The sequence below is a fragment of the Phalacrocorax aristotelis genome, chromosome 5 (assembly GCF_949628215.1).
Source record: "Phalacrocorax aristotelis chromosome 5, bGulAri2.1, whole genome shotgun sequence".
Taxonomy (NCBI): domain Eukaryota; kingdom Metazoa; phylum Chordata; class Aves; order Suliformes; family Phalacrocoracidae; genus Phalacrocorax; species Phalacrocorax aristotelis.
In genome coordinates this window covers 58,383,726-58,397,607 of record NC_134280.1, presented here as the reverse complement: position 1 = coordinate 58,397,607, position 13,882 = coordinate 58,383,726, and the positions used below count along the sequence as shown (strand labels likewise).

Sequence of the window (13,882 nt, the reverse complement as noted above, 5' to 3'; positions counted from 1 at the left end):
AGGACCAAATAGTGAGATAGTCTAAAGTGTTAAGGTAATCCTGTAAAATGTGGGAGTTTTGAAGGTAGGTGTCCTATTTCCTTGCACCTGTACAATCAGACAGCTATATTCTGATACATGTAGCATCTATATACCTATATATATTTGATTATACAGACTGTTCCATTCTGTGTTTCTGAGTTTAAGCAAAACTTTAAAATGTGTGTCTTGCTACTAATTGCTTGCTGTTTTCAAATCTTGTCATGTCTACCTCCATAAATGCTTTATTAGAGACTTTTATATGGTGTTATACTTATTAACACTAAGGAAATTTCCCAAAATTGCATGTATAATGAAGATTAAATTTGAGGTAACTAATGTGTGTCCTCACCTCTAATCTGGAGACACAAGTTTCTTCTAAATAAATGCTGATTTTCTGTTTTTAAAATGAAGTTATGAAAATTAGTTTGCTTATGCCTTGATGGTAAATATTTAACTAAATTCTAGCTGATTGCTATATTCAGACAATAATGTATGAAATGCCAATAAATGAAAATATTGCTGTAGTAAACTAACCGAATACATACGGGAAGTAAACAAAGTACATTCCTGATTACTTTTTTAGGTAATCTGGTTGTGTTCAGTACAGTTTTAAAATTTTTAGCCCTTAATGCCAAGTTCTGTTGCCATCATAGCTGTGGTGTGGGTGGAAGAGCCAAACCAGAAATGAGCAGATCTAACTGTAAGCTACTTTGCATGTTGTCAACTGACTATAAATTGCAGCAGTCATTGACTCAGCGGAACACGCTATATAATTCAGGTAAGAGACTTGCCTATTGCTGTATCTAGCAACAGATCTTCACTGAATATCAATGTTTTTGTAAATCACTTCTACCAACTGTTCAGTAACAGTGCTTCTGTAGCTTTTTAATGAATTGTGTTTAATATGATATTTAATAAGGTGTAAGAAAAATGGAACATTAACTTCTTTTTTTAATACCATTCAGATATTTTCAGGTATTATTCATCAGTCTTAAAATAGCACGTCTTGTTTCCTTGGATTTCACTTTCATCTGAAGATTGGTGAGTCTCTAGCCTAAAAGGAAGACGATCCTAACACTTGCATTTTACACTTCATGCAGGTAGTAGGACAGTAGATAACTGTTTTATGTAATGCCATTATGCAGCAGAGTGTCAGTACTAAGCAACAAATACTGCAAATATCTCTTCTTGAGGGATTGTGTTGGTTTTGGTTTCTTACTCTGTAATTATGTTTTGCTGTGTGACAGATTTTTTTCCTCAGACAATATTTTTAAGTTGTTAGCAGCAGTGTAAGTAGAAAAGGGAAAGATGACTATTTTCATTTTATAACGAGTGTATATGTTCATGTCTGATTTTCTGCATGTATATTAATGTAAAATGGATGTGTGTTCAGTGTACCTACAGAAGTACCTGTCTAAGATGCGTGTGACTTTCTCTTGTCTAGCAGCTATAAATGAACTCTTAACTCACGGGATTTCTGTTGTGAGATCTATGTGTGTTAGAGAACGAGACAACACTAAATACAGAGGCATTTTGATAGAAGATGTTGTGAGGATAGGTCCATACTGAGTAAAAATTCCCTCTGTATTAAATGTGGCAGATACGAAGTCATTAGGAAATGTTAAGATATCCCCATATCCTTGCAAAGGATCAAAGGGGTCCCGTTTATGTGAAGGAACCATGGTCGGGACATTAGAAGCTTTGTAAGGTTTTTGTGTGTATGGAATCTAGATGTTTCTGGTAATCTGTTTTAATGTTCAGGTTTGTTTCCTATTTTAGAGGGTGTAATATAACCTAAGTATTTTAGACAGCAATGTATAGATGTTGAAGTGGATGGTGAATATGAGCATTTTTGGATAGATTCCGTATAAGCAAGTATTGGTTGCAATCCATGAGGACGGATCACAGTAATTCTTTCAAAATTAACTAGTTACTTAAAATTTATTTTTATGTAGCTATTAGGTAACAATCATTACAGTTACGGTAATATTTAGCTGTTTGTTAAATGATATTGGGAAGGCACTATAATGTAGCTTCCTATAAAACACTGCAAGATTATCTTTCTAGTAAATATATAAGGGTGATTTGAGTAGTTACGTCTGCTGCAATGCTGCTCTGAAGAGAGGGTATGTCATTTTAGTAGGCCAGTCTGAGTTACAGGTTTGTAGCAGTGCCCCAGCAACTGTGTGCTGTCCCTTCTTAGTAGAATAATCTATAATTGAAACAATATTATTAGGACATGAATTGATTATTTCATAATCCTATATCAGTAGGATTGTGTTTAGTGTTTCAGATCCCTGTTTAATCTGCAGGTGAGTGCAGAAGGAGCATGAGGACCCAATGAGATGTCAGGTTTAGGAAAACTCAGCCTCTAAACTTTTTGTAAAACTTTATGTAGAATGGATGTAATACCTGACAGACATAAAATTGAGATCCATTCCCAGTACAAGTTTTCAGTCTACTTAAGATTTTATAGTGAATGACACATCAAGTGAATTGAGAGGAAAAAATAATTTGTCTTTGAAGGCTTTTTGGTATGGGTAGGGAGTCTGTTACTGGAATTGTAGATTTTAATTTTGTCAGGGAGAAGGGGATGAAGAGAATGCCTCAGATGTTGGCCTGCTTTGTTTATTGTCTGTGGAGATGTAAGTTTTGGTAGATTTGGAGCAAGCTAGACCTATGTGGAGCATGTGAAGGTAGATTATCTTCATTTCTGAATTTGGGATGAAAGACTGCTGTTTCCTTTAAGAAGCTTTAGTGGCTTTATTTTCTTAAAATCTGTTGTGAATTATTTTAATCAGTGTTGCTGACTTGTACTTTCTAGTATTTTCAAATGGGACATTGCCTGCTCTATGCAATGATCTTCCAACACCATTCTGAAATGTCACAAAAGCATTAAAAGTCTCTCCTGGAAGATGCCAGTATTGGTAAGTCCAGGTGAGTTGTTTCTATGGTTCAGTATGAGTTGTTTAAACTATTATGTAATTATGCATTTCCAGGTTCAATGCAGAACATGATGGATGGCAAAAGCTACCATAACCTCATGGACAAGTTATCCATCTGTACTGAGACTCAGCACATACCGCTGGCTAGGCCTTTCTGTGCTGACCCAGTGGTCACATTTCACGTGTACCCAGAAACACCAAACCAGGTCACTTGCTCTGAAGATTTGTCATTCCTTCCTTTCATGTCTGAGCATCTCATTGCGGAGAACTTCTACAGTGAGCCCTGCACCTTTCCTTACCAAATGCCCCATTCCAGTTACCACCGAAGTGAGTGCTCCTATGGGCCAGCTTTCATCAGAAAGAGGAATGAGAGGGAAAGACAGAGGGTTAAGTGTGTCAATGAAGGCTATGCTAAACTGAGGCATCACCTACCTAAGGAATACATGGAGAAACGGCTCAGCAAAGTAGAGACGCTCCGTGCTGCAATAAAATACATTAGCTATCTACAGTCTGTTCTCTACAGTGATTCTGTGGTGGCAGAAAAAAATGTAATGGAACCATGCCAACCACCTAAAGCAATTAACAAATAAAACCAGCTTTTGAAGAAGATCTAAACTGAGAAGCAGATCGTAGCACACATCAGTATCAGCCCACAGAAAAGAGTTTTGATTTTGCAGATAGTAACTACACTTAGATACAAAAAAAAGACAACTGGGGAAATCTCATCTGAATGGCCTAAGTTAATTTATGGAAATCAGAAAACATTTCTAAAATTGTCACCAAACCAAAAATGTAATACCTATATGTGTGAAATAACTGTATGTATCCTCACAACCTGCATGCTCTAAAATAAAATCTTCCCACTGATGGGACTGATTCTTCTCATTTTCAGTATTTTTACGGTTTACCCTCATGCACTTTTTCTTAAAAGATTTCTGGTCTAATTACCAGTGTCTTTCTTAAAAGGCCTTTTTAAAGGTTCCCAGGAATGTTGTTAGATGTGGACAGAAAGAATAGCTTAGTTTAAAAGGGGGAAAATAAGAGGAGGGTAGCAGCTCTCTGAAGCATGGTTACTGAGCATGGGAAGAGCATAATTTCTTGCAAGTGCTATTTCATCCTTTTCTTATTAATTAATATTTTAATCCCATTAAAAAGTGTTGACTTAGCCTAATTTCTATTGAAAATTGGATTCTTTTTCAGCTGTCAGTGCCTGTAAAAATTACAAGGACTGCTCTCGAAATACACAGTAGGAAGAGGGTTGGCAAGGTCTTGGCCTTGGGAAAGAACAAAATCCTGCAACCGAAATTTTTCAGGACTTTCACTGAGGTCTGGGGTGGTCTTCCCTGACCTTCTGGTCTGTTCCTCTACTATTGATGGTTCAGCTAAATGATATAGAATAGATATATGTGAACATGGTGAAGAGAGTTTAGCTTGTAACTAGCAAAGTGTTCTTAACACTAGCTATATGTAAGGGAATTGTATTATTTTAAAGAATTCTGCTGACAACATGAGAGCAGGTAGTCTGTGGGTGCAGCAGAATGAACAGAAATACAGAAAATGGTTACAGGCTTCCTAAGTGCTGTATCCTTGTCCCTAATAGCAACTATCTCCTCTGTTATCTTGTTTTTATAGCAGTGAATTGCAAAATGCCTACAAATTCCAATTAAGTATTCCTCCCCACTCCCCCCTAAAAAAAGGAAAGAAAAAGTTAACATTTGTTACGGAGAAAATGAACTGTAGCCTCCTATGATGCTATTTTTTTGCCCAGCAACAGTAGGCAGAAATCCTAAAGGACACTGCACCCACTTATGATCCTTCTCTGCCCCTGCAGTCTTTCAGTGCAATATCTAGATCAATGGGGAGCTGAAAATTGAGCAAATGCGTGGCAGACGAACGGTCATCTCTATAGTCGCATTCCACTGTTTTTTAACTGGTAAGGTCAGGGTGTCAAATCCTGGTAGTAACGACTGTGGCAACCTCCGTAGCAACTAGGAAACACTGGCAGCAAATGGCTTCCTGCGTCAAAGAGGCAAAAGGGCAGGATTTGTGCTTTGGGACTAAATCCAAATTGACCAGATGTAGTGTTATCAATAGCTGGTAAGTTTGAAACACTGCTGTGTCAGATTAGTTGGAGTTATCAAGGAGGGAAAAGAAAAAACAAACTCAGTGTTGTACAATTGCCTTTGTCAGTGTTCTGTTTTATACAGAAATAGGGGACCTGGCTCTCAGCAGTAACAGTGCTGAATGGGTTTAAAATGTGCTTTAATGTAGAATCGGTATTTGCATTTCTTTGCAAAGTATTACTGATTCCATCTTGTTTTGGTTTATAATAGGGGAGTTTGTGTAGCTGTGAAACAAGTTAATATATTGTGTTGATTTGCTGACTTAAAGATGCATTTTGCGTCAGTTAATCCACTCCTCTTACTGGGTTTGGTGTTCTAGTTTTCTGAAACGATGTATATGTGGAAGTCCTCATAAAAAGGACTCCTAGATCATATCTCTTAGTTAAGAGATTACAGTTTAAGTGCTCATATTATGTTTAAATGTTTTTTGCAATGTAAATTAAGCACTTAAAATCTATGTTGAATTTCCATGCAAATTTTCCCCTAAGCATGCTAAACATTTCTAAGCAATATTAAAAAAAAAAAAAAAAGGCAGCTTGTCTACTATATCTTGTCAGATTACCAGACAGAGCATTGCATCATCAATCTTACCGTGGCAGCCTTTGAATAGTTATCACTTGTCAAATCTGAGCATCTCATTCTTCCTCATGGCAAGCCATAATCCTACTGTTATGAAACATGACAGGACAGCTGAAAGATCAAAATATTTCCTCTTAATACATCACTATAAATAAAACAAGTAACAGGCAACCGTAATCTAGCTGTTCAAATGTTAAAAAATGTTCAAAACCTGTCACATCTACTCAGTTTGTCAAATTTAGCTGTAGTTTCTGTCTCAGCTTGTAAAATAGGGAAGGTTTGGCTTGGGCTGTGTACAAGAAAGCTTTAGAGGAGAGTGTGGATATAAGGAGAGAGAGCTGAATGTTACAGAGGGAAACAAAAGTTGGAAGGAGGTGAAAGCTATTGCTTTCCTGGGGATCTTCATGGCATTTCTAGCTTCCTTGGGTGTTTCTGTCCCTCTACCAGGTTGGGATTTGGGTGATTGAAAACCAGTGAAGTCAGTGATATGCATTCATCTGACCAAATGCCAGTCTGGATATTTCGAATTTTTTTTTAAATAAAAATAATTAATAAAAGCTACTGAGTTCTTGAGATACACTAGAAAGCATTTGCTTGTGTTGAAAAATGTCAGTGCACTGTCTCTACCAACAGATCACAACTGAGTCCTGCAGGTAGCTTCTCTTGTAAGAATGGCTCGTTTGGAAGGGTTCATGCCTACAGCTCATAGGTATTGCAGTGCGATTTCGGCTCTGGACACGTTCTCGTGCTCCAGCGTCATATCTACTGTCTACCCCTGCTGCAGGAGCTGTTTTGTAGTGCATCCTGCCTGGATCACCGAGCTCCTCACCCCCCAGAGGTAAAATCAAGTTCTTGTTTTAGTCTGTAATTTGTCCTTTTTCATGATACCTAATAGGATAAAACAGGCTGATGTGTCAGATTAATAAATTAGCAGCTTGAACAGCATTTGAGCTTTCCCGTCCCCTTCACTGTCAGTTTTTTAGATGGTATTAGCTAAAGTAATTTGCTACCCTAGAGATTATGAAAAGCAAAGCCTGAGTAAACCTATAAAAGAAACATTCCTTTAATATTATTTGGCTAAATAAAAACATCTTGCGTTAGCAGCTGTCTTCTGTGAAATGTTTCTAATGCTTTGTGACAGAGGATTATTTCTTCTGTTTTGAACTTGAACCTGTCATCAACTAGCAGCTTTGTTTACTTTTCTCCTTTTCCGTTCCCTGAATGCCCCAGTGTAAGCCATCAGCTCCAGTGCTTGTGAGCATACCTACACTATGCTGTGTGCTGGAAATGGATCCTTTCTCCTGATCTTAAGGGTTGAATTGGCTTGCCATGTAAACAGCAAAGGGACTAGTGCAGGTAATGCTGGCCCAGGATTCCATTGTGATCCTGGCTCACTTCCTCTAAACTCAAACCCAAAGAAATCTGGGTAAAAGCAGGCACTGATGTTTTTTTCCCCAAGAGCAAGGAATTGTCCCAGCACAAGCAGATTTTCTGTTTCTTTCCATATGATTTGGCCTGTAGGAGTGCTACAAAATGAGGTGGAGTGATCCAGTTCTTAATCTTACAAGATTTTTTTTTTCATGACCTACAGAAGCTGTGTCTCCCAGTGCTTGACCCATTTTCTTTTCTTCAAGGTGCCTATGGATAAACCACTGCCTCACCTCCCCTAGCCCAGCATGGAAGAGGCTGAGTGCTGTGGGGAGATCAGTGGCTTTAGACAGCAATATCCCTGTGCTGGTGAGACGGGAACAAGATGGATTTTATTACCGTGGTACAGTAAAAGAGGAGATAGAGGTGAGTGACAGTTGCTGTGCAGTATTTGTGGGTATGTGCAATAGTGTCCAGTCCACCAGCAGTCCTCATGCACCACCTGAGTTTAGTGTTGCAGTTTTGATTTCAGCTAGTGCATGAATTAGATAACAGATCTCTAATCTGATGAGATCTAATGATGCTTATGGTTATGTTGATTCATAAAGCTCCTGATGTGCCTGATTCCAGGCTGTCCTCACTACCTGTTGCCTGGCACGCTTGGATGAGCCTCTTGCATGCTGCGCAGCCTCAGGCACCAATAAATTAATAAAGATCAGATCCTTACTCTGCTCAGCCTCCTTTATTGAGTCCATTTCTAGGAGGGAGCAGGCATGTTTTGGGGATTGTCATCCTGTGCAGAAGATGGGTGCCCCCCAGACTGCCAGTTCCTGGTGAGAGCAGTGTTGTTGTGCACCTTGCAAGAGCAGGCCCTCTGCTTCTGCTGGCGCTGGGCACTGAGCCAGGTTCAGACAGCATGGGTGCTGTTGTGAGCAGTGTACCAGCTACTGTTGTGTGTAGACACATTACCATCAATAGCACAGGAAAAGCGTTAGTGTTTTATGTACACACTTCCAGCATGAGTCAGCTGCAGACCAATGGCTCGGTGTCTTTTCAGAAATGTTAGTGAAAGCTTTAATTCATTAGTTTGTTAGCACTTCAAACTTAATAGAAAAAAGAGCCTATTCTTTATCAAGAACAGGGAAGTACCTCATTTCATTGTTGATGGCAAGTCTCTTGACAGGCCTTAATTTAAAAGAAAATAAAAATTCCCAACAACCACCCAAGAAGCAGAGTTAGTGTATGTAATGAGGAAGGACTTGGGCATGACTGAAGAACAGGTCTGAACAGCTTCGGTGTCCCTTGTTATCTGGTGCACACAGCTTGATTTGTGAAATTCAGTTAGTTACACTCTTTCTATAGCTTTTTGTCTTGGGGAAGAAAATACAGGTCCTAGTGGCAGTGAATCTGTACTTACACTTCATTCAGCCTGCTTTCTGGTGAGCCTCATGGAGGTTCTTTTGGCTGTCTCAATGCCGGACTACCACAGCATAATACTTAGTTACTGTTCAGGCTTGCTTGGCATTTTGATCTAGCCACATAGCCACAGAATAGCCTCCTGGTGAAGGTTACATGACCTGACACACTGTGGGCTGTTTTTTAGAGGAACTTTTATTTTGTTCCTGGTAACAGAGTGAAAGAGGCATGTTTGTGGTAGAGTTTGCCAAACCACTTGTGTCATGTGGAAGACATCCAATGTGTGTGCAAAAAACAGCAAAGGATGACATCCTGGAATATGTGAACGGGATGAAGCACTCCTTACTCCCTGGAGACAAGGTGCTGGCACCCTGGGAGCCAGATATGGCCAGGTATGGCCCAGGAACTGTCCTCTCAGGCATTGAGACAAGGGACCCCTTAAGAGGTAAGAAAGATGCTGCTCTCTTCTTCCTCACCTTGCTCCAGAACATGAGTGAGACTGCCAGGATAAACTCTTGTTGTGGTGCTATGGCCAGAGAAACACCAGTGCACAGGCTACAGTTTAGTGTTGCTTAAAGCTTGCAGGAGCTGATGGGACTTGCTGATGGATATCTGCATGTAACCTCACCAGTCTGACTGTAAGGAAGTTGTGACCTATAAAAATGTCATCTTCCGTGTCCATAGATGTGCTATTTCCCATCTGCCTTATGAAGGACAGTGGCCTTTTAATGAGGGATACAAGTGAGGCAGCTCTCAGGAAGCACCTATCCATGCTTGAATGCTCACATTTGTACCGAATGCTACATCTGGGGGTGATTTTATCACCCAAACTTAGGAGATTTCAACGGCTCATTCATTTTTCTCACGTCTGACAGTCAAGCTCCACTGACATCAAAATACTATTCTCGGAGCATTACTGCTAACTTTGGCAGTAACAACAAAAGTTACTCAGTCAATATTTTCTTGTTTGTCTGATGACAAATTCCAAGGAAAGATGCTGCCAGGCCTGTCGTCACACTGATGGTGTGGCAGCCCTAGCTGCCCACTCCAGCCTCTATGACATTATGGTGAGGTGATTACAGAAAGGGGTGATAGCTGGTCCTACCGCTTGACAGGAGTAGAAAGTGCATAAAGCTGCAAAGCCTGATCCATATGTGTGCACTGCCTGGGCAGGTCAGCTGCTTACAGCTGCTTACCTTTTCTCTCAACAGCCTCAGAGGATGAAGAAATTATGGTCCAGTTCTGGAATGACAAGAAAGTAAAACTCGCACGAGGTGTGGCTCTGTGGATCCCTCCTAGACTGTGGGAGAGGATTGTGGAGATGATCCACATGCCCTTCACCAGCAGGGTGAAGCCCAGAAAAAGTCTGGACACTAACGCTTGTATTTCTTCCTGCAGTCCTAAAGCATCCCTGATTCCTGTTTGTGCTGTACATAGCCTTGCCAAGCACCGCTTGTGCTGCTCACCCTGCTGGCCACACTTCCGCTGTCACCATGATGGTATATGCTGTTTTTCAGCATATGTGAGGTGCATCTGCTGCTGCCATCCCCACGTTGATGCCTGGTGGCCTCTTCCATCCAGGTCTCCAGTCTTTCAGAGCGAAACTGAAGAGGCAGAGTTGAGCAGTGAGCCCTCTCCATGCCTTGTAGAACTGAAAGACCCAAAACAAGAAGCAGTAACAGCTGTAGCAGGATTTCTCCCCTCTTCTGATTCAGAGTGGGGTGTGGAGCCATTCCCCACTAAGAGTACTGTGGTGGACAGTGCTGTTGACACAGGCTCTGGTTGTCTTGAGAAGCCCAGGCTAAAGGATTCTGCAAAACCCAAGTGGAAATACTGGAAAAGAAGCCACCACAAGTCCCATCCCAGTGATTCAGGTACCTTTTAACACCCTGACAGGGAAGCAGCAGCCAGAGGGGAAAAAAAACAAATGTGTTTTCATCTGGGCAGTCACTTTGCCTGTATATTGCTACATATAATACTATAAACTTGCATATCAGTCTCTGCTACAATACCTCACCCTCCCCAGCATTTCTGCTGCCTCACCTTCCATGCTAGCTCTTCTTTTAGCAACTCATCCAATGGAAAACTACCAGAACAATTAATTTCATTTGGAAGCATAGATATCCATCTCTGAGTTTGTTTCCTGTGATTTTCTTATGCTTTTTATGATGCTAACATCTTCATTAGCCTTCATAGCTGGTCCATGCAGAATAACCTGAAAGAACTCATTTCAGGCTTGAAGTGCATTTTCCTGTCTTCTGAAATGAATGTTTCTTCATTTCAGTTCTGGTTTCACTCTTATATACAATTTTACTCCTTCCCAGGACTCGGCAGATGCAGTAGCATGTGTACAAAGGGCAAGTCGGAATCCAAAGCCATCTCTGTTGGGGACATGTCCCGTGTTGCGCTGACTAATCAGAGTGCAATGTTTGAACCCATTGAGCAGTCTCCGAGAGGGCAACTCACAATGAAAGAAATCTTAAGAGACCCAGATTTCAAGCTGTCATTGGGGGTAAGGTAATCTGCATTAATACTGCATTTCTGTAAGCACATGGTTTGTCTGAATGGAAGAAAGATTCTTGTTAACGGTCTAGAAGTTGGCTAGAAAAATACATAATTTCTAACTTAACTGCTTGCTAAGGCCATCCACCATTTTTGTGGTAGGCAGGAAACTTCTCCACTAATTAAAACAAAAATCCCAAAACCCTAAGGAAGGGTTGAAGCTACTTGGTAAAATGGAAAAGATTATGCCAGTAACTGTGTGAGCATTCAGGAATGCAGACTTCAGTTCAGAAACTTGCCAAATGCTCATTGACATCAACCTAATGAAGTCCTATGGAAGCCACGTGAGCGGCCCTGGAAGTGGGCAGATGTGACTGTCAGCAGCAAAAAAACCACAATAAAACAATCAGTCTGGAAAGGTGCTGGGCTCTGCCAGTCAAACTCTGATAGTCATGATCTCTATCTCTGAAAGATAAAAGCATATTTTTTTTTTTTAGTAAACAGTCTTTACTGAGTATCTTCTCTTACTCCCTTGCAAGAAGCAAGCAGTTTAAACAGCAGATCCCTACCCTGAAGCTAGGGGATACAGAGTAAACAAACTGCGTCACAGCTAGGAACAAAGATGACACCCTGATTTCTAGGCCTGGTTTCTGTTTGCCATGGTCCCCTCCTGCTTCAAAAAAAACTTGGGGAGTAAAAAAATTAGAACATGAATGCCATAAAAGTAAGCACAGAAAAGAGGAAGAAAAAAGATTGCAGGAAGAAGGTGAAGATGAAAGAGAATGGCAGGATGAACAGAGACACTGCTCTGCACAAGAGCATCATAAATTATATACCAGAAATCAAACAGTAGCTCCTTTGTAGCTTCATGCTCTTGCTACTCTGAGCTGACTGCAGAGTAAAACTTTCAACATGATAAACTTGCGTGATTTCCTTTAGAAGATTAATCTGTTAATGAGATGTCTTAGTGAACAGAGAATATACTGGAATATATCTTGTATTCTCACAATTATATGCATTAATTTTAAGCATATGTCTACCAACTTACTTATTAACTGTATGGTTCATACTTTATTATTTAAATAATCATCATTACACACCTTTGTAGTTGATTTCCTAGGAATTTTTAGGCCAGTATGGACCTCCAGGCAGACATCCTCTATGTTAGCAGGTGTGACAGCTGGGCACTGAAGTGACATGCTTTGCCTCTTGGCAAAACTAAAAAGAAACCAGAGCACACTCATCCTAGCCCCAAACCGGCAGCATGAATCTTAGTAGTGGATGCAATGTGGTAATACAGAGTATAATGACATACTTTTATTCCTGTAAAATAACCCTTGGTGGTTTTAAACCCAGAAGATACGTTGCCGCTCCTTGAGGTCACTGAAGCAGTTAATGCAAGTTACTCCTGACGCAGTCTGTAACAAACAAGTGAAGCTATAGAGCAGGCTTCCCAGAGGTGCTCTCTGTGGGGCTAATGTCCTCCCACTGTAGTCACCAAAAATCCTCCTGACTTCTAAAGGAGCAAAAGTTTTTGTCAAAGTCTAACAGCTTAAAATCCTTTAGTCTTATTGTACACTTCTGTGTTTCAGCAGTAAAGTTTGTACCAGCACATACCATTATTAAAGCTATGTGAGACAGAGGCACCTACCTTACAGCCAGGAAAGCAGCAGTTACAGAGACACTGATGCTTTTTTTTAGAGTAGACTTCCAAGGGATTTGTTTTCTGTCCTCTAGGAAGAAGGTTTTGCAGCATCAGAAAAACAAAGATGTAAAACAGCAAGGAAGAAAACAGAGTCAGATAAGTGTAAAGCAACTTGCACAGGAGATGAAAAACTTGATGATATGAACCATGTCAGGACAGACAGAAAAAACAGCAAAGAGCCCACTCGCAACAAAGCAGAGAGAGACATGATCGATCAGAATTCAATAAATGTACAACCGATGAAGTTCAGGAGCTGAAATTTCAGGTAAACTGCTTATACTGTATCAGTGTAACATTTGTTAAGCAAATCCAGTTCTGATTTAGGTATGGTCTCTGTAGAATATCTTTATCGATAACTGTATAATTTTAATAACTCAAACTCTTTCCACCTATATTGAATTTCAGCATCCTCATTCTTTACTCCAAGGTGTTATATTAAATTCCTGATTATTTGTACTTGACTTTACAGTTCTGGAGAGATCAGGTAAACTAGTATGAGCACTAAAAGCCTGAACAGATGCACAGCAATAGTCTAATAAACCTCCAATTTGTCTAAAGTTCTCTGGAATCAGCCAGAGGAATTCAGCAGAGTGATTTTTTTTTTGTTTGTTTGGAAGCCAGAAGGAATTGAGAAACAATACAAGCTGACAGCTGAAAAATATTTCTTCAGGATTAAGGCAGAAGAGAAAGTAGCCAGAGGGTAAAGGACCTGCTACTGTAGATACAAACAACAAAATACTTAGAGATTCAGCATTCAAGTCACTGAATTTTCTATTCCCATGAAAATTAACGGAAACTTTAATACCATCCAAAAAGATTAGAGAGATATATATAGGTGATATCACTAATTCTAACTGTGGAATCTGATCCTTTGGGAGAGTTAAGTGTCCAGAGAGTCTTGTTAGTGGAACCACTCACGTTTAAAGCATATGAAGTTGGCCATAAGCTGCAGCGTGCAGCTGCTCAGCATGTCTTTCCCCTGCAGGAAAATTGGAGATGGTTCAGGGTACCCTACTACCTCCTGAAAAAGGCAGCTAACTGGTATTTAGCCTAGGTAAGAAGGACTTAAAGTGTCAAATAGTTTATATAGCTATGGGCTGGGTTAAACCATGACATCTGATGCACATTAAAGCACCTTCTGGAGTTGGGTCCTAGATAGTCAATTTCACTTGCATTTTATTTCTTTATCAGAAAAATAAAAGTACAAATAGGAAAGATGTATG

The 13,882-nt window shown here is 40.1% G+C and overlaps 2 protein-coding genes across 2 annotated transcripts; both read left to right on the top strand.

Annotated features, from left to right (window-relative positions):
- Positions 1 to 416: 416 nt before the first annotated feature.
- ASCL3 (achaete-scute family bHLH transcription factor 3) lies at positions 417 to 3,827 on the top strand. Its single transcript, XM_075094770.1, has one exon. The coding sequence runs from the start codon at positions 2,972 to 2,974 to the stop codon at positions 3,554 to 3,556; it is 585 nt and encodes a 194-aa protein (XP_074950871.1). The 5' UTR covers positions 417 to 2,971; the 3' UTR covers positions 3,557 to 3,827.
- Positions 3,828 to 3,977: 150 nt separating this feature from the next.
- C5H11orf16 (chromosome 5 C11orf16 homolog) lies at positions 3,978 to 13,363 on the top strand. Its single transcript, XM_075092523.1, is given in 8 exon segments — positions 3,978 to 6,506; positions 7,303 to 7,462; positions 8,669 to 8,897; positions 9,664 to 10,326; positions 10,777 to 10,964; positions 12,692 to 12,832; positions 12,835 to 12,924; positions 13,277 to 13,363. Coding segments are annotated over 8 exon segments (1,725 nt in total). The 5' UTR covers positions 3,978 to 6,339.
- Positions 13,364 to 13,882: the final 519 nt, after the last annotated feature.

Coding starts and splice junctions, on each gene's coding strand:
- ASCL3 (XM_075094770.1), top strand. CDS start 2,972: ATGGTTCAGTATGAGTTGTTTAAACTATTATGTAATTATGCATTTCCA.